Here is a 21,041-nt window from a genome sequence, read left to right on the forward strand (position 1 = left end):
AAGGTTACAGCAAGCCAAGGAGATTCTGCTCCAGTAGGGGAGAACTCCAAAAATGGCCCTGATAAAGTCCAACCTGACCCACAAGAAGTCCTGGCTAGTCAGGCAACTGTTAAACCTGAGTGGGTGGCTCCTCAGCTAACAGAAGAAAGAGTGGAAGAAGGGTGTTTACTACAAGATGTGGTAACCCCCCACTCCAATACAGCAGACAGGCAACCTGAACCCAAAGAAGCCTGTAACTTAGCCCCTTCCCTTTTAGGTGAAGAGCTAAAGGTGTGGTTCTGGGCACTGACAGCTGTCAGTGGCCTCTGCTGGGTGTTAGCCTTTGTGGCTGCACTATCCTTGGCATGGTGGTCAGACCCCATGCCAAATAGCAAGTTAGGCCCCCTGACCCTGTTGGTCATGGTGGGGTTACTCCAGCTCTGGGTAACCTCTTTGGGTAAGCTAGGGATGACCCTGGCTAAGATAAGATTAGCAGAGGTGGATACCTCTAAACCCAAAATAAAAAGAATGGGTGGAGACATTGAAGAAGCAGACAAGAGGCAATTCAGACTAGGTCCTATCACTGTGGAAGTGGGTCAGTTCCCCAAAGGGAATGACCTGAACAGAAGGATGTAAGGCAGAGTAGGCCCTGCAACTAACCAGCCTATTTCTCCTACTCTTCCTCGCCTGACAGACTAGGAAGACTCTCCCAGCTTGGGCTGAGTCTCCTGGCCTGTGGGCTGGGGGGGGCTTGTGTAAAGAAATGGCTCCCTGTTGCAGTTACCCCCCACTTTTTGCCTGATACTGATGCTGACTTGACTGAGAAGTGTGCTGGGACCCTGCTAACCAGGCCCCAGCACCAGTGTTCCTTCACCTAAAATGTACCATTGTATCCACAATTGGCACACCCTGGCATTCAGATAAGTCCCTTGTAACTGGTACTTCTAGTACCAAGGGCCCTGATGCCAAGGAAGGTCTCTAAGGGCTGCAGCATGTCTTATGCCACCCTAGAGACCCCTCACTCAGCACAGACACACTGCTTACAAGCCTGTGTGTGCTAGTGAGAACAAAATGAGTAAGTCGACATGGCCCTCCCCTCAGGGTGCCATGCCAGCCTCTCACTGCCTATGCAGTATAGGTAAGACACCCCTCTAGCAGGCCTTACAGCCCTAAGGCAGGGTGCACTATACCATAGGTGAGGGTACCAGTGCATGAGCACTGTGCCCCTACAGTGTCTAAACAAAACCTTAGACATTGTAAGTGCAGGGTAGCCATAAGAGTATATGGTCTGGGAGTCTGTCAAACACGAACTCCACAGCACCATAATGGCTACACTGAAAACTGGGAAGTTTGGTATCAAACTTCTCAGCACAATAAATGCACACTGATGCCAGTGTACATTTTATTGTAAAATACACCACAGAGGGCACCTTAGAGGTGCCCCCTGAAACTTAACCGACTATCTGTGTAGGCTGACTAGTTTTAGCAGCCTGCCACAAACCGAGACATGTTGCTGGCCCCATGGGGAGAGTGCCTTTGTCACTCTGAGGCCAGTAACAAAGCCTGCACTGGGTGGAGATGCTAACACCTCCCCCAGGCAGGAATTGTCACACCTGGCGGTGAGCCTCAAAGGCTCACCTCCTTTGTGCCAACCCAGCAGGACACTCCAGCTAGTGGAGTTGCCCGCCCCCTCCGGCCAGGCCCCACTTTTGGCGGCAAGGCCGGAGAAAATAATGAGAAAAACAAGGAGGAGTCACTGGCCAGTCAGGACAGCCCCTAAGGTGTCCTGAGCTGAGGTGACTCTAACTTTTAGAAATCCTCCATCTTGCAGATGGAGGATTCCCCCAATAGGGTTAGGATTGTGACCCCCTCCCCTTGGGAGGAGGCACAAAGAGGGTGTACCCACCCTCAGGGCTAGTAGCCATTGGCTACTAACCCCCCAGACCTAAACACGCCCTTAAATTTAGTATTTAAGGGCTACCCTGAACCCTAGAAAATTAGAATTCTGCAACTACAAGAAGAAGGACTGCCTAGCTGAAAAACCCCTGCAGAGGAAGACCAGAAGACGACAACTGCCTTGGCTCCAGAAACTCACCGGCCTGTCTCCTGCCTTCCAAAGATCCTGCTCCAGCGACGCCTTCCAAAGGGACCAGCGACCTCGACATCCTCTGAGGACTGCCCCTGCTTCGAAAAGACAAGAAACTCCCGAGGACAGCGGACCTGCTCCAAGAAAGGCTGCAACTTTGTTTCCAGCAGCTTTAAAAGAACCCTGCAAGCTCCCCGCAAGAAGCGTGAGACTTGCAACACTGCACCCGGCGACCCCGACTCGGCTGGTGGCGATCCAACACCTCAGGAGGGACCCCAGGACTACTCTGATACTGTGAGTACAAAAACCTGTCCCCCCTGAGCCCCCACAGCGCCGCCTGCAGAGGGAATCCCGAGGCTTCCCCTGACCGCGACTCTTTGAACCTAAAGTCCCGACGCCTGGGAGAGACCCTGCACCCGCAGCCCCCAGGACCTGAAGGACCGGACTTTCACTGGAGGAGTGACCCCCAGGAGTCCCTCTCCCTTGCCCAAGTGGAGGTTTCCCCGAGGAACCCCCCCCTTGCCTGCCTGCAGCGCTGAAGAGATCCCTAGATCTCCCATTGACTTCCATTACAAACCCGACGCTTGTTTCTACACTGCACCCGGCCGCCCCCGCGCTGCTGAGGGTGAAATTTCTGTGTGGGCTTGTGTCCCCCCCGGTGCCCTACAAAACCCCCCTGGTCTGCCCTCCGAAGACGCGGGTACTTACCTGCAAACAGACCGGAACCGGGGCACCCCCTTCTCTCCATTCTAGCCTATGTGTTTTGGGCACCACTTTGAACTCTGCACCTGACCGGCCCTGAGCTGCTGGTGTGGTGACTTTGGGGTTGCTCTGAACCCCCAACGGTGGGCTACCTTGGACCAAGAACTAAGCCCTGTAAGTGTCTTACTTACCTGGTTAACCTAACAAATACTTACCTCCCCTAGGAACTGTGAAAATTGCACTAAGTGTCCACTTTTAAAACAGCTATTTGTGAATAACTTGAAAAGTATACATGCAATTTTGATGATTTGAAGTTCCTAAAGTACTTACCTGCAATACCTTTCGAATAAGATATTACATGTAGAATTTGAACCTGTGGTTCTTAAAATAAACTAAGAAAAGATATTTTTCTATATAAAAACCTATTGGCTGGATTTGTCTCTGAGTGTGTGTACCTCATTTATTGTCTATGTGTATGTACAACAAATGCTTAACACTACTCCTTGGATAAGCCTACTGCTCGACCACACTACCACAAAATAGAGCATTAGTATTATCTATTTTTACCACTATTTTACCTCTAAGGGGAACCCTTGGACTCTGTGCATGCTATTCCTTACTTTGAAATAGCACATACAGAGCCAACTTCCTACATTGGTGGCAGCGGTGGGATACAAGACTTTGCATTTGCTGGACTACTCAGCCAATACCTGATCACACGACAAATTCCAAAATTGTCATTAGAAATTCATTTTTGCAATTTGAAAGTTTTCTAAATTCTTAAAAAGTCCTGCTAGGGCCTTGTGTGTTAAGTCCCTGTTTAGCATTGTCTTTTAGAGTTTAAAAGTTTGTTAAAAGTTTGAAATTAGATTCTAGAAACAGTTTTAGATTCTTTAAAAAGTCTTCCAACTCTTAGCAAAATAATGTCAGATACAGAGATGAATGTGGTGGAACTCGACACCACACCTTACCTCCATCTTAAGATGAGGGAGCTAAGGTCTCTCTGTAATATCAAAAAAATAACCATTGGCTCCAGACCTACCAAAATTCAGCTCCAGGAGCTGTTGGCAGAGTTTGAAAAAGCCAACCCCTCTGATGATGACATCACAGAGGAAGAAATTAGTGACTTGGAGGCCAATGTCCCTCCTCCAGTCCTAAATAGGGAGAACAGGACCCCTCAAGTCCTGTCTCCAACTGTGTTAGTCAGAAATAGTGAGTCCCTCACAGGAGGGTCCCACATTTCTGAAATCACTGAGGATGCTCTCAGTGAAGATGACCTCCTGTTAGCCAGGATGGCCAAAAGATTGGCTTTAGAGAGACAGCTCCTAGCCATAGAAAGGGAAAGACAAGAGATGGGCCTAGGACCCATCAATGGTGGCAGCAATATAAATAGGGTCAGAGATTCTCCTGACATGTTAAAAATCCCCAAAGGGATTGTGACAAAATTTGAAGATGGTGATGACATCACCAAGTGGTTCACAGCTTTTGAGAGGGCTTGTGTAACCAGAAAAGTGAACAGATCTCACTGGGGTGCTCTCCTTTGGGAAATGTTCACTGGAAAGTGTAGGGATAGACTCCTCACACTCTCTGGAAAAGATGCAGAATCTTATGACCTCATGAAGGGTACCCTGATTGAGGGCTTTGGATTCTCCACTGAGGAGTACAGGATTAGGTTCAGGGGGGCTCAAAAATCCTCGAGCCAGACCTGGGTTGACTTTGTTGACTACTCAGTGAAAACACTAGATGGTTGGATTCAAGGCAGTGGTGTAAGTAATTATGATGGGCTGTACAATTTATTTGTGAAAGAACACCTGTTAAGTAATTGTTTCAATGATAAACTGCATCAGCATCTGGTAGACCTAGGACCAATTTCTCCCCAAGAATTGGGAAAGAAGGCGGACCATTGGGTCAAGACAAGGGTGTCCAAGACTTCAACAGGGGGTGACCAAAAGAAAGGGGTCACAAAGACTCCCCAGGGGAAGGGTGATGAGACAACCAAAACTAAAAATAGTAAAGAGTCTTCTACAGGCCCCCAAAAACCTGCACAGGAGGGTGGGCCCAGAGCCTCTTCACAAAACAATGGGTACAAGGGTAAAAACTTTGATCCCAAAAAGGCCTGGTGTCATAGCTGTAAACAGCATGGACACCAAACTGGAGACCAGGCCTGTCCCAAGAAAGGTTCCACTCCAAACTCCCATCCAGGTAACACTGGTATGGCTAGTCTCCAAGTGGGATCAACAGTGTGCCCAGAGCAAATCAGGGTCCACACTGAAGCTACTCTAGTTTCTGAGGGTGGGGTGGATTTAGCCACACTAGCTGTCTGGCCGCCTAACATGCAAAAATACAGACAGCAACTCTTAATTAATGGGACTAGAATAGAGGGCCTGAGGGATACAGGTGCCAGTGTCACCATGGTGACAGAGAAACTGGTTTCCCCTGGCCAATACCTGACTGGAAAAACTTACACAGTCACCAACGCTGACAATCAGAGAAAAGTACATCCCATGGCAATGGTTACTTTAGAATGGGGAGGGGTCAATGGCCTGAAACAGGTGGTGGTCTCCTCAAATATCCCAGTGGACTGTCTGCTTGGAAATGACCTGGAGTCCTCAGCATGGGCTGAGGTAGAACTAAAAACCCATGCAGCAATGCTGGGTATCCCTGAACTGGTGTGTGTGAAAACAAGAGCACAGTGCAAGGCACAGGGTGAACAAGTAGAGCTGGAGTCTGGAAGAATGGCCCAGCCTACCAAGAGGAAAGGAAAGTCAGTTGGGAAACCAACTGCAACACAGCAAAAGAAAGGGAACCTCTCTTCTCAGGAAGAGGTTCTGCCCTCTGAGGGAACTGAGCCTTTGGAGCTTGAACCTTATCAGGTTGAGCTCTTAGGCCCAGGGGGACCCTCAAGGGAGGAGCTGTGTAAGGGACAAGAAACCTGTCCCTCTCTTGAAGGCCTTAGGCAGCAAGCTGCTGAAGAGTCCAAAGGCAAGAAAAATGGAACGCATAGGGTCTATTGGGAAGATGGACTCCTGTACACTGAGGCCAGAGACCCCAAACCTGGTGCCACTAGGAGAGTGGTAGTGCCTCAGCTGTTCAGGAAGTTCATCCTAACATTGGCCCATGACATTCCCCTTGCTGGACATTTGGGACAAACCAAGACGTGGGAGAGGTTAGTCAACCACTTCTACTGGCCCAATATGTCCAACATGGTTAAGGAGTTTTGCCTCTCCTGCCCCACCTGTCAAGCCAGTGGTAAGACAGGTGGGCATCCAAAGGCCCCCCTCATTCCACTTCCAGTGGTGGGGGTGCCCTTTGAAAGAGTGGGTGTGGACATAGTTGGTCCACTGGAACCTCCCACAGCCTCTGGAAATATGTATATCCTGGTAGTAGTGGATCATGCTACCAGGTATCCTGAAGCTATTCCCCTTAGGTCGACTACTGCCCCTGCAGTAGCCAAGGCCCTCATTGGTATCTTTACCAGAGTGGGTTTCCCTAAGGAGGTGGTGTCTGACAGAGGTACCAACTTCATGTCAGCATACCTAAAGCACATGTGGAATGAGTGTGGAGTGACTTATAAGTTCACTACACCATACCATCCACAAACTAATGGCTTAGTTGAGAGATTCAACAAGACATTAAAGGGCATGATCATGGGGCTCCCAGAAAAACTCAAAAGGAGATGGGATGTCCTCTTGCCATGTCTGCTTTTCGCTTACAGAGAGGTGCCACAGAAGGGAGTAGGATTCTCACCCTTTGAACTTCTGTTTGGTCATCCTGTAAGGGGACCACTTGCCCTTGTTAAAGAAGGCTGGGAGAGACCTCTCCATGAGCCTAAACGGGACATAGTGGACTATGTACTTGGCCTTCGCTCTAGAATGGCAGAGTACATGGAAAAGGCAACCAAAAACCTTGAGGCCAGCCAACAGCTCCAGAAGTTTTGGTATGACCAAAAGGCTGCACTGGTTGAGTTCCAACCAGGGCAGAAAGTCTGGGTTCTGGAGCCTGTGGCTCCCAGGGCACTCCAGGACAAATGGAGTGGCCCTTACCCAGTACTAGAAAGGAAGAGTCAGGTCACCTACCTGGTGGACCTGGGCACAAGCAGGAGCCCCCAGAGGGTGATCCATGTGAACCGCCTTAAGCTCTTCCATGACAGGGCTGATGTGAATCTGTTGATGGTAACAGATGAGGATCAGGAGGCAGAGAGTGAACCTCTCCCTGATCTTCTGTCATCAGGCCCAAAAGATGGCACCGTAGATGGAGTGATCTACTCAGACACCCTCTCTGGCCAACAGCAAGCTGATTGTAGGAGAGTCCTACAACAGTTTCCTGAACTCTTCTCCTTAACCCCTGGTCAGACACACCTGTGTACCCATGATGTGGACACAGGAGACAGCATGCCTGTCAAGAACAAAATCTTTAGACAGTCTGACCATGTTAAGGAAAGCATCAAGGTGGAAGTCCACAAGATGCTGGAATTGGGAGTGATTGAGCGCTCTGACAGCCCCTGGGCTAGCCCAGTGGTCTTAGTCCCCAAACCTCACACCAAAGATGGAAAGAAAGAGATGAGGTTTTGTGTGGACTACAGAGGGCTCAATTCTGTCACCAAGACAGATGCTCATCCAATTCCAAGAGCTGATGAGCTCATAGACAAATTAGGTGCTGCCAAATTCCTAAGTACCTTTGACTTGACAGCAGGGTACTGGCAAATAAAAATGGCACCTGGAGCAAAAGAGAAAACAGCATTCTCCACACCTGATGGGCATTATCAGTTTACTGTTATGCCCTTTGGTTTAAAGAATGCCCCTGCCACCTTCCAAAGGTTGGTGAATCAAGTCCTTGCTGGCTTGGAGTCCTTTAGCACAGCTTATCTTGATGATATTGCTGTCTTTAGCTCCACCTGGCAGGATCACCTGGTCCACCTGAGGAAGGTTTTGAAGGCTCTGCAATCTGCAGGCCTCTCTATCAAGGCATCCAAATGCCAGATAGGGCAGGGAACTGTGGTTTACTTGGGCCACCTTGTAGGTGGAGGCCAAGTTCAGCCACTCCAACCCAAGATCCAGACTATTCTGGACTGGGTAGCTCCAAAAACCCAGACTCAAGTCAGGGCATTCCTTGGCTTGACTGGGTATTACAGGAGGTTTGTGAAGGGATATGGATCCATTGTGACAGCCCTCACTGAACTCACCTCCAAGAAAATGCCCAAGAAAGTGAACTGGACTGTGGAATGCCAACAGGCCTTTGACACCCTGAAACAAGCAATGTGCTCAGCACCAGTTCTAAAAGATCCAGATTATTCTAAGCAGTTCATTGTGCAGACTGATGCCTCTGAACATGGGATAGGGGCAGTTTTGTCCCAAACAAATGATGATGGCCTTGACCAGCCTGTTGCTTTCATTAGCAGGAGGTTACTCCCCAGGGAGCAGCGTTGGAGTGCCATTGAGAGGGAGGCCTTTGCTGTGGTTTGGTCCCTGAAGAAGCTGAGACCATACCTCTTTGGGACTCACTTCCTAGTTCAAACTGACCACAGACCTCTCAAATGGCTGATGCAAATGAAAGGTGAAAATCCTAAACTGTTGAGGTGGTCCATCTCCCTACAGGGAATGGACTTTATAGTGGAACACAGACCTGGGACTGCCCATGCCAATGCAGATGGCCTTTCCAGGTTCTTCCACTTAGAAAATGAAGACTCTCTTGGGAAAGGTTAGTCTCATCCTCTTTCGTTTGGGGGGGGGTTGTGTAAGGAAATGCCTCCTTGGCATGGTTGCCCCCTGACTTTTTGCCTTTGCTGATGCTATGTTTACAATTGAAAGTGTGCTGAGGCCTGCTAACCAGGCCCCAGCACCAGTGTTCTTTCCCTAACCTGTACTTTTGTATCCACAATTGGCAGACCCTGGCATCCAGATAAGTCCCTTGTAACTGGTACTTCTAGTACCAAGGGCCCTGATGCCAAGGAAGGTCTCTAAGGGCTGCAGCATGTCTTATGCCACCCTGGAGACCTCTCACTCAGCACAGACACACTGCTTGCCAGCTTGTGTGTGCTAGTGAGGACAAAACGAGTAAGTCGACATGGCACTCCCCTCAGGGTGCCATGCCAGCCTCTCACTGCCTATGCAGTATAGGTAAGACACCCCTCTAGCAGGCCTTACAGCCCTAAGGCAGGGTGCACTATACCATAGGTGAGGGTACCAGTGCATGAGCATGGTACCCCTACAGTGTCTAAACAAAACCTTAGACATTGTAAGTGCAGGGTAGCCATAAGAGTATATGGTCTGGGAGTCTGTCAAACACGAACTCCACAGCACCATAATGGCTACACTGAAAACTGGGAAGTTTGGTATCAAACTTCTCAGCACAATAAATGCACACTGATGCCAGTGTACATTTTATTGTAAAATACACCCCAGAGGGCACCTTAGAGGTGCCCCCTGAAACTTAACCGACTGTCTGTGTAGGCTGACTAGTTCCAGCAGCCTGCCACACTAGAGACATGTTGCTGGCCCCATGGGGAGAGTGCCTTTGTCACTCTGAGGCCAGTAACAAAGCCTGCACTGGGTGGAGATGCTAACACCTCCCCCAGGCAGGAGCTGTAACACCTGGCGGTGAGCCTCAAAGGCTCACCCCTTTGTCACAGCCCAGCAGGGCACTCCAGCTTAGTGGAGTTGCCCGCCCCCTCCGGCCACGGCCCCCACTTTTGGCGGCAAGGCTGGAGGGAACAAAGAAAGCAACAAGGAGGAGTCACTGGCCAGTCAGGACAGCCCCTAAGGTGTCCTGAGCTGAAGTGACTCTAACTTTTAGACATCCTCCATCTTGCAGATGGAGGATTCCCCCAATAGGGTTAGGATTGTGACCCCCTCCCCTTGGGAGGAGGCACAAAGAGGGTGTACCCACCCTCAGGGCTAGTAGCCATTGGCTACTAACCCCCCAGACCTAAACACGCCCTTAAATTTAGTATTTAAGGGCTACCCTGAACCCTAGAAAATTAGATTCCTGCAACTACAAGAAGAAGGACTGCCTAGCTGAAAACCCCTGCAGAGGAAGACCAGAAGACGACAACTGCCTTGGCTCCAGAAACTCACCGGCCTGTCTCCTGCCTTCCAAAGATCCTGCTCCAGCGACGCCTTCCAAAGGGACCAGCGACCTCGACATCCTCTGAGGACTGCCCCTGCTTCGAAAAGACAAGAAACTCCCGAGGACAGCGGACCTGCTCCAAGAAAAGCTGCAACTTTGTTTCCAGCAGCTTTAAAGAACCCTGCAAGCTCCCCGCAAGAAGCGTGAGACTTGCAACACTGCACCCGGCGACCCCGACTCGGCTGGTGGAGATCCGACACCTCAGGAGGGACCCCAGGACTACTCTGATACTGTGAGTACCAAAACCTGTCCCCCCTGAGCCCCCACAGCGCCGCCTGCAGAGGGAATCCCGAGGCTTCCCCTGACCGCGACTCTTTGAACCTAAAGTCCCGACGCCTGGGAGAGACCCTGCACCCGCAGCCCCCAGGACCTGAAGGACCGGACTTTCACTGGAGAAGTGACCCCCAGGAGTCCCTCTCCCTTGCCCAAGTGGAGGTTTCCCCGAGGAATCCCCCCCTTGCCTGCCTGCAGCGCTGAAGAGATCCCGAGATCTCTCATAGACTAACATTGCGAACCCGACGCCTGTTCCTACACTGCACCCGGCCGCCCCCGCGCTGCTGAGGGTGAAATTTCTGTGTGGACTTGTGTCCCCCCCGGTGCCCTACAAAACCCCCCTGGTCTGCCCTCCGAAGACGCGGGTACTTACCTGCAAGCAGACCGGAACCGGGGCACCCCCTTCTCTCCATTCTAGCCTATGTGTTTTGGGCACCACTTTGAACTCTGCACCTGACCGGCCCTGAGCTGCTGGTGTGGTGACTTTTGGGTTGCTCTGAACCCCCAACGGTGGGCTACCTTGGACCAAGAACTAAGCCCTGTAAGTGTCTTACTTACCTGGTTAACCTAACAAATACTTACCTCCCCTAGGAACTGTGAAAATTGCACTAAGTGTCCACTTTTAAAACAGCTATTTGTGAATAACTTGAAAAGTATACATGCAATTTTGATGATTTGAAGTTCCTAAAGTACTTACCTGCAATACCTTTCGAATGAGATATTACATGTAGAATTTGAACCTGTGGTTCTTAAAATAAACTAAGAAAAGATATTTTTCTATATAAAAACCTATTGGCTGGATTTGTCTCTGAGTGTGTGTACCTCATTTATTGTCTATGTGTATGTACAACAAATGCTTAACACTACTCCTTGGATAAGCCTACTGCTCGACCACACTACCACAAAATAGAGCATTAGTATTATCTATTTTTACCACTATTTTACCTCTAAGGGGAACCCTTGGACTCTGTGCATGCTATTCCTTACTTTGAAATAGCACATACAGAGCCAACTTCCTACAGAAAGGAATTAGTGGACATGGCTCTTAGCTGTCACTTAGGCATTTTCTAAAACCAAGGAAAGATTGCGGTCTAGCTAGTGGCGCCCTGGGAGGGCGTCAGGATGGAATGGAGAGAAAATGTCTGAGGAGCGGAGGTTGGAGAAGTGTTGTGTTTCAGATGGCTGAGCTGTTTGTTACCAGATACTGAATAAAGAAAGGATTTACCCAAACAACTAAATCAGAAGTACTTTATTTCACATCTACATGTCTACCTTTTCAGTGAAAGTGAGTTCTAATGAGGTGTAGTTGGTCCTGTGAAGGGGCCCTGTATGAATTAGGATTTTCTTTTGAATGTCCTGTTAATTGTAGAAAGGGACATTTCTGAAACTGTGTTCTTCATGCATAGAATAACATTTCAAGCCGTTTATTGAGAAAATGATTGAAATCCCCAAAGCCAGTTTGAGATTGCCTTACATAGTCTAATCCTAAAGTATATTTGCATCTTCCGTCCTTGTACGTGTATCTTCCAACCTTGTAGAGGGTTTTTGCATGTTTTTTTTCCATTTGTTCTTTCTACAAGTTACAAAACAGCAATATAAAAGTTTACATTTTCTGACCCGAGTAGTCATCCTGTTTTTGAATGCACAATATTTAATGTTTAAGAAGAAATTGCTGGTTATTGGGGCCAGCTTAAATTTCCTTAAGAATGCAATGCCCTTGTTACATTGGCCCAAATTCTGCCTAATTAATTGAGGCTCTGGGCGGCTTCACAAAGACATTATGCTTGCACTTCCCTTTAAATCAACAGCTAGGCAGTGTCTGTTTTTAGAACCCTGATGGTTCTGTTGTTTTAAATATGTGAAAAACATTTTAAGTGTAATTTCTAGTATAGTGAAAGTGAAGAAATGTTAGCAATTGCATTGTCCAATGTTTTAGGCTCCACGTGTACCTGTGCAAGCCCTGCCCATGGTCGTCCCTCCCCAGGAGCCTGACAAACCCCCAGCCAATGTCTCTGCAACACTTCCGGTCAGAAACAAAGGTCAGTAGTAGCTTGCTCAGCAGCTATGTTTTAATGTTTTTAGAAGGGTCTAGATCATTTAAAGACTGTCATGCATTTTCAGTGGGTTTTACATATGGGTCTTGCAATAACAAACTTAATTGAAGAAATGTTTAATTACCTATGAAATTTAAACTTATTTTCATAGTGAAATCTGCCTTCTTTAGTGTGTTATCAGTTAAACATTTAAAAATGTTTGATTATGTGGTTTGTTCAGTCATTGCCATACCTGATAATTACGTTTTCGGAAGCACATTTTCCCCTATAAAAAATAGCTTTCACAAGAGGACCTAGCATTTAAAGGTGTATGAATTTTTCTGCATTGTTGCTTTTGAGGTTGAAAATAGTGATGTGTGCATCGAGTAGGTATTTCACTGTAAGCAAAACAGTTTCTTTCTTTCATCCACCTGCTTTTTGATAAGGCTGCATTTAAAAATAAAACAGCATTTCCTTCTGAAAGTTTCTTTATCTGAGTAACTGAAAAGGCAAATGTTGAAATTACTATCTTACGCTTCTGGTAACATCCAGGTTGCATTTAGCCCATTGGCAATGCTGTGCACATGATCTCTTGGGAGTCTACACTAGTTGATGTTTACAACACAGGCTACTATTTAGCTTGTTTCATTAGCTGTCCTGATATTGCCTGACCACTTCAGATGAGCTTGAATCAGAGCTTCTTGACTGGAACACTTTAAAATATTTCTTCATATGAAGTTGTCAGATTGAACTTGACTTGTTAGAGTTAAATTCATTTATATTTTTGCAGATTTTTCCCACGTTTATTTTTAAGAGAGACATTAAAGAGCTATCTTTCAAATCCTTTCATTAATTTCCATTAGTTTAAATGTATTTGTTTTGTGTTCTGTACACCTGTCTGCCTTGCACAGTATTTTCCATGCCTAGCATTTTTACTAATTAAAACCATTTAATTTCCGCCTTGGGTGACCATTGATAGAAGTGAACAGGGCACCTGACTTCCTTTGAAATGGATGTCTGGATTTTCACTTACAGTAAGAAGGGTGCACAACTTGAGGGTCCTATCTTGCTTAATCATGTGGTCATTACTGCCCAAGTCAAATGATGTTTATTGCACTATGGGATGCAAATGACTAGTGTATGGCACTTCTTTCCCATTCAAAATTTAAAGGCTTTAAGTTCTTTATCTTTTAAGTGAGGTAAATTGGGTATGTCCCATGTAGACTTTGTTCCTTTTGTAATTGTCCTTCTATTTCTTTGTTTTTGTTCTGATTTTCCTCTCAAGTTTAATTGCATTTTATGTTTAGTACCCCTTTTCTTGCATGCAAGTGTGGAGACAACTAACACCCCTTTCTTTCGCCCACAGTTTAATTGGTTGCGTCTAAAACAGATTGTTAAAAATGTATTGCAAAACTGATAAGTGCTTACACAGGGCTCAGAATAACACTTTTGATTCCCATTTGTAAAACGTTTTTCTTCTGCTGCATTTGTTCATCCAACTTTTGCAATGCAGCTTATATTCTTGTATTGGTCAAACAAATATAGCTATTTGGAAATGCAAATTTGGTTAACAGATTCATTGATAAAACGTTTGGTCCTTTTAACATTACAGTTCCTCCAACAAGTCACCTGAAGTGTGCAAGCAATATTCTTGAGCCCTGTTGTATTGGACTCAACGTTTTTGTCTCACTAAATCAGACGTTGAAGAGGTGGCTTGCTCAGGGTTCTCAATATCCTTCTTTCATGGGTGCCACTCTTTTGTTTACCTTTTAACTGTCCCCAGCAGTAGTTCAATGTAATTCCGTGCCATTGGTTCTGAGGGGGTTTCTTTTTTACACAGCTGCTTCTAAACAGAAGTCCAGCAACCACGTGCCAGCAGCCACCCAGGATGTACAAGGGTACATCAGCAACCAGTCTCCGGAGAGCATTGTGGAAGAGGCACAGGGAAAATTGACAGAGCTGGAGCAGAGGATAAAAGAAGCCATAGAAAAAAACGCTCAGCTGCAATCCTTGGAACTGGCACATGCCGACCAACTTACAAAGGAGAAAATTGAGGAGCTTAACAAAACCAGAGAGGAGCAAATCCAAAAAAAGCAAAAGATTCTGGAAGAACTGCAGAAAGTTGAGCGGGAGTTGCAGCTAAAAACACAGCAGCAGTTAAAAAAACAATACCTAGAGGTAAAAGCTCAAAGAATTCAACTTCAGCAGCAGCAGTCTTGTCAGCATCTTGGACTTTTAACTCCTGTGGTGGGCGAACAGCTAACAGATGCAGACTATGCACATTTACAACAAGTGGACCCCGTTTTACTCAAAGAGGACCCAGAGCAGACTGCTGCACAGTTGGGGTTTACACCAATCCAACCTCTGGCAATGTCCCAAGCTTTGCCTATAGCTGCTGGTGCTTTACCTCCAGGGTCTATTGCAGGCCTCACAGAACTCCAGGGCGTTATAGTTGGACAGCCAGTCCTTGGCCAAGTTCAGCTGTCAGGGCTTGGGCAAGGAATTCCGGAAGAAACACAAGAAGGGTTAATGGTAGCCAGTCCTGCTCAGACCCTCACTGATACGCTGGATGACATCATGGCAGGTGGGTTTCTGTTGTTTGAACAGATGTTGCATTTGAGATGAACATGAATAATATAGTTTAGGAGGGAATACCTCATGCACATCTTAGTATTAACTTAGTCTCATTTAACTGGCCAGTATTTACAGTTATTAGTTTGTTTCACTTTTACTAATATCAGTTAATTACCTTGGTATATGGGTTCAGGATGGGTACTACATTTTATTTGGGAACTGTTTCCCATCTGCAAGGTAGCTGACTGTGCATGTCAAGTTCTTAGTTAGTCTATTGCTATTAGGGGAAGACACTATGAGAGCTGTTATTGTAGTTTATTTTCCAGTTGTGTGTGATTTATCTGTTAGTGTATTAGCCAGCGCAGGTACCCATGTGACTGTAATTTATCAAATATATTTTCAGTGCTGCATACATTTCCTGTGCTTAACAATTGCTCATATATATATATATTTATATATATATATATATATGTGTGTGTGTGTGTACGTGTACACACACACACACACACTTTTTTGTTGTATCTGAAACGTCTCAAGTTTGACTTCATGTAGATAGGTAATAATTAGCATCCAGGGCTGTGATGGAGCTCATCCAATGAAAATATAGGGAAACCTGAAATGTTTGAAACATTGGCATTTGTTTAAAACTTTACTTGTAGTTCAAAGGATATCAGGAACTGTTATATCCACGTGTAGTCTTTTCCATTTGGTAGTAGAATTTGCTAAGAGTATTTCTGTATTAATATTGAAAAGCTAATGAATAGGTTTGCCTACCCTATCTATATACTGGTAACCTACTTCAGACTGTAACAAATCAGTTATTTAACCTGTTAGAGAAGTAGACTGTACATGTTTTCACTGCTTATGTAAAATGTTCAGACACCGCCAACCTATTGAGATTTAGGCTACACTTTACTGCACAGAATTTGCAGGGTACATTGTACCAGTTATGACAAGTACAGCTGTTACTTCACTCAGAAATTTGGACATGGATTTGCATTGAGTGTTTAAAAATTAAAATCCAGTGCAGTTATTCAGTGGAGGTTTGCCCCAGTATGTAGCAGTAGATTTTAGTCCTGTCCTATATATTGCTATTTAGGCTATAACAAAATGTCAGAAATGTCAAAAGGCGTGGGACGCTTATAGCAAGTTAAAATGTAATGTATGGGAATTAAATTTTTATGCACGTGAAAAATCTGAGAATAATCTACTACCTATCGTACCATTGCATTAAAAGTAACCCCATCCTGCAGAGTGTGTAGCATTGTGAAGTATTTTTCATAATTATGACAAAGCAAGTTCCTTTTTATTTGGTGTGCTTCTCCGCTCCCACCCATCACTTTGACAACAAACTTCACATTTTTCACAGATCCATAATGTTTGTTATTTGTGATGAAAATCAAATTCCCTTTTTTTTTTTTTTTTTTTACATTCGTCTCTCTTCATAAACCTAATTTAACACCTATCTGTTAAAATTAAAGGGAAAGCAATTTCAGTTTGGGAGACCTTCACCTTATCTAACACTAGATGGTTATTATTTTATACCTGAACCTTTCTCATAGGTCTTAATACATTCTTATCAAGGTCATGACTCTTGTGTTAGGATTATAGGAATGTATTGGTCCACACGTACAACCCACTCTTATTTGACACTTTTTTGGGGGTCTTTCTGTCCATGTTATTGAATGCTTTTGCTGTACATTATAAGGTAGTTATTGTCAAGTGATCTCTACTTTAATTCTGAAGCCACAATTGGCTTATCACCACCTGATTCCTGTGTTTGAAGCTTGTGTGGGTGTAAATACACATGCTCTGCATACTCCTGCCGTCTAGTGTTGGGCTTGATGTTTAATCTGGGAAATCTCTGAGTCACAAGGTCTCATTTAAAAGTCCTTGCTTAGTAGGTAATGCGTGTAGGCATGGACTCCACTTTCAGATTATATTTCTCTGCTGTCGGTTTGGTTGCACACTAAAGAGGCTCCCAGACTCAACACATTCAGCACTTGTGCTTCAGACCCCTCTGGTAAGAACCTCAACCCTTGTTTTTTTTTTTTTTTTTTTTTTTTGTTTGCTATTACAACGTTACATATTTATTCATTTCACATGCACTTTTATATCTGCTTCTTATTTTGTACTTTTTCGCTTATTGCTCGATCTTTATTAACAATCGTTTTATTTCTCTTTATTCAACCAGTTACTCTTTTACTTATTCAATCACTTTTCTTTGTTACAGCTCTTTGTTCTGCATAAGCAATAGTCAAGCAACAGGTTTAGACCCCTTCTTCCTTGTAACTTGGGATGATGATGTGGAGGGTTAGGTGGCACCCAATTGGGTGTGGGATGAAGGAGGAAGAGGCGGGAAAAAAAAAAGAACAGGCCACCCAGGGCCAACCATGCGGCTATGTGCAAATAATTTTTATAGTTGTTGAACTGAAGGTGCTATGCCAGATCCATTTTTTTTTTTTTTTTTTTTAGTTTTAATTTTAAGCAGGGGGTGATATCGGCCCAGGGCGCAGGGACGCGCCGTGTAAACGGAGGGGCACGCACACTGCCTATCATGTTCGATGGCGAGGTGGGGGTCCACGGCCAAGCTGCCTTCAGGCCTCTACAATTAATGAAAACCACGTGGAGGTCGGGTTTGTTCTGGGCGCCTATCTATGTGCTACAATCGCCTGGCTCCGACCTCGGCGTGGGTTGGGAGTCGCTGGTTTCTCTTGCTGGGTTCACCAATCTCCTAATTATACACTCCCAATTCGTCACTAAGCTCTCCCACCCCGGAGCTATGGGAACCCGGCGGATACTCCTGGCTTCTTCTGCTTTTAGGACCTGTAATTCAGCTCTAGCCCACGTTAATGTATCATTCTCCCAGGCAGTCAGTAAAGGACAACCCGCAGCTTTCCAGCCCCTCGAGATTAGTCTCTTATATAGTGCCAGGGTGAGGTCCAAAAAACGCCCCTTTGCTTTTCCACGGAGTGCCATTGGTCCGAGGCCCAGCAAGCACAACTCGGGGCTGGGTCTTAACTCAATCTCAAGCAATTCAGTTAAGGTAGTCAACATTTCCTTCCAGCCCGTCTGGATCACCGGGCAAGTCCAAACCATGTGGTCGAAATTCGCCCCACCCCCCGCACCTCGGGCAGGTCGCTGGAGATCCACCGTATATACGGAACAGCCTGTGGGGTGTGAGGTATGTTCTATGCAGGTAATTATATTGAAGGTACCTTAAGCGTGTGTTACGTGACACCATCCGGGGGTAAGCCAGTACCTTTTTCCACTCTGAGTCTGTGAGTTCTCGGCCAACCGTGCCCTCCCAGCTTCCTCTCAGTGAACGTAGGGGGTCTAAAGCTGCCTCAACCTGGGCCCGATATATCTTGGTGATGAGGTGTGTTTCCTCACCTAATGTCATCAGTGAGTGCAAGACCCCGTGTGTGTCAGGTTCCGCATTTGCCGTGTACCAGTGAGCCCTAAGGGTATGTACCAGTCTCCCGTACAGTAGAAACTGTCCCCCGGGAACACCCTCCTCCATCAAGTCAACAAATCCCCTCAAGACTCCCTCTTTAAAAAGTCCTCCCACTACTACTATTCCCGCTGCTAGCCAGTGACTGAGTCCAGTATTTCCCGGCCCCCTCCCCCTGGGTTCTATAGCAAGTACTGCCAGCGGCAGAGCTGGAGAATACGGGTGACCAACCCCTACTCTTTTCGTGCATCTTTTCCAACATCCTATTGCCACTTTTATCATTATGTTGTTCCCAGGGAGAGTTATCTTCCTGTTTGCCATGTTTGCCGCAATCCACGCCGTATCAATCACTCCCTGGGCCGTATATAAATCCAATTGGCCCCGACCCGTAAGCCACCCGGCTATCCACTGCAATTGGGATGCAAGGTAATATGCCTCAAAGTCAGGTCCCCCAGGCCTCCCGCTTGAGGAGGCCTGCAGGTGGTCACGAGAGTGGTACGTCTTCGCCCACTATCCCAAATTAGTTCTCTAAGCAATGTGTTCAGATCATGGAACCATGCCCGGGGTATTAACAGCGGTAAATTGGCAAAGTAATAGAGCAGTCGGGGGAGCATGATCATTTTGGATAGCGCCACTCTAGCCATCACCGACAATTTTAAAGAGCGCCAGAACGCTACTGATGATCTCAGCGAACGAAGCGCTCCACCTAGGTTACCCTCTCTTAGGTCAGCCATGCCATGGTAGATCTGGATCCCCAAGTATCTAAATGTACGCGGAGCCCATTTCAGGTCCACCGGGCACGCTATGGGGCGACCATATCCAGACGTCAGGGGGAACACGTATGTTTTATTACGGTTAAGTCTTAATCCTGATACTAAACCAAATTCCTCAAGTACGTTCAGGGCCCAGGGGAGTCCACTTGCCCCGTCTCTGAGGTATAACAAAATGTCATCTGCATATAGCGAGATAATGTGATCCACTGGTCCCCACCGAATCCCTCTGCCCGCTCCTTCACCTCGCACCCACGCCGCTAAGGGTTCCATCGCCAGAGCGAACAACAATGGAGACAGGGGGCATCCCTGTCTAGTTCCCCGATACACTGGGTAAGCAGCTGAGACTGTCCTACCCGTCTTGACCCTTGCTAATGGGGACGAATATAACAGGTCCACCCAGGCAACCCAGCCACCACCCAGGCCCATTTTTAACATTGTCGCCCTCAAGTAATCCCATCTGATCGAGTCAAAGGCCTTTTCAAAGTCCACAGCTAGCAAGGTCCCGGCTGGTGGCTTCGCCTCGTCAGGCATATGCATTATAGAGAAAATCCGCCTAAGATTCAAGGAGGTGCTGCGACCGGGAATAAAACCGTTCTGGTCAGGGTGCACCAGGGTCGGCATAAGGGGCAGTAACCGATTAGCTAGTATCTTACTCAAGATCTTAAAGTCGCTATTTAGCATTGACAGTGGTCTAAATTCTGTTACCGATGGATCACTAATATTTGTTTTTGGGAGCGGCACAACCAATGCCTCACGGAGCGTGGAAGGGAGCACCCCATTCTTTACCGCCTCCATATACATTTCCTTCAGTCTGGGAGTTAATAAGGATTTATACTTTTTATAAAAATCCATCGGAAGACCATCTGTGCCCGGGGTCTTCCCAGGAGCCAGCTGCGTGATTGCTTCGTTTATCTCTTCTGCAGTCACTGGACCCCCCAGGCCGGCCCCGTCCTCCGGGCTCAAAGCCGGCAAAGACATCCGAGTTAGGAAACCATCAAGGATCCCCACCTCCAAGTCTGTGGGCTTCCTATACAAGTACGTATAATAATCTTTGAATGCGTCGTTAATGGATTCTGGGCTAATTCTGCGTGCCCCACCCCTGTCCAATACACTTGCAATAGGACCACTATCACCATTCGGGCGCACTAGCCATGCCAAAAGTCTACCGGATCTCCCCTCCTCTGATTGCATGGATACCAAGTATCTTTGCACACTGTGGCATCTAAGACGCTCTTCTATTCGGGAGTGCTCCCTACGCGCACTCTCGTACTCTTCATCCGCTTGTCTTGTGGGGCCCTGTCTCAACTCCCCCTCGTGGATGACCTTCTCCAGTGCGTTTAATTCTCTCTCAAGTGTACGTTTTATCCCCACTGACTGACCCAGACAATGACCCCGCGTCGCCACCTTGAGTGTCTCCCACGCTATGCCTCTGGAGGAAGTAGATCCCCGGTTATCCTCTGTGTTCCTCTAAGTAGCTTTGTAACCCCTCCCTGTACGCCTGGTCCTCCAAGGCCGACGGAAGCATTCTCCATGCCGGTATAGGAGGTCTGTCCCGAGATGCATTCAATGTCATCAATAGAGGATTATGATCAGATATTGTGCGGGCAAGGTACTCCGCGTGGGTCATACTTCGGGCCAGCCCTGCTGTGCAAACTATTCTGTCGATTCTAGTATGTACCTGGTGGAGGCCCGAGTAAAACGAATAATCCCTGGCAACAGGGTGTTGTAGTCGCCAAGCATCCACCAGCCCCCAGGCGTCCAGCCACTCTGCTAGTTTTTTTGCTGCTTTAATTGATGTTGCTCCCTGCAGTGGGGGGTTAGACCTATCTAGGTCGGTATCGAGCACTGCGTTAAAGTCTCCTCCTATTAGTACTTCCCCCGTGCATTGACGAGTGAGATGCCCAGACAGGCCCGTCATGAATAATGCTTGTTCCTGGTTGGGGGCATATATACAACTCAGGGTCAACTGGAGCCCCTGTAGTTTCCCTTCTAGAATGACAAATCTTCCCTCCCTGTCTATGTTGGAGGAATCTAGCACAAAT

At 46.8% G+C, this 21,041-nt stretch overlaps 1 protein-coding gene across 6 annotated transcripts in view; it reads left to right on the top strand.

Annotated features, from left to right (window-relative positions):
- LOC138291300 (ankyrin repeat domain-containing protein 17-like) overlaps window positions 1–21,041 on the top strand; it is a 1,121,799-nt gene that overhangs the window by 452,505 nt on the left and 648,253 nt on the right. For all 6 annotated transcript variants that reach the window (XM_069230308.1, XM_069230310.1, XM_069230309.1 and 3 more), the window contains exons 14-15: window positions 12,102–12,204; window positions 14,039–14,782. In XM_069230308.1, the coding sequence (XP_069086409.1) occupies window positions 12,102–12,204; window positions 14,039–14,782 (847 nt within the window). The remainder of the gene's footprint in view (window positions 1–12,101; window positions 12,205–14,038; window positions 14,783–21,041) is intronic.

Source organism: Pleurodeles waltl, chromosome 1_1, assembly GCF_031143425.1.
Source record: "Pleurodeles waltl isolate 20211129_DDA chromosome 1_1, aPleWal1.hap1.20221129, whole genome shotgun sequence".
Taxonomy (NCBI): Eukaryota; Metazoa; Chordata; class Amphibia; order Caudata; family Salamandridae; genus Pleurodeles; species Pleurodeles waltl.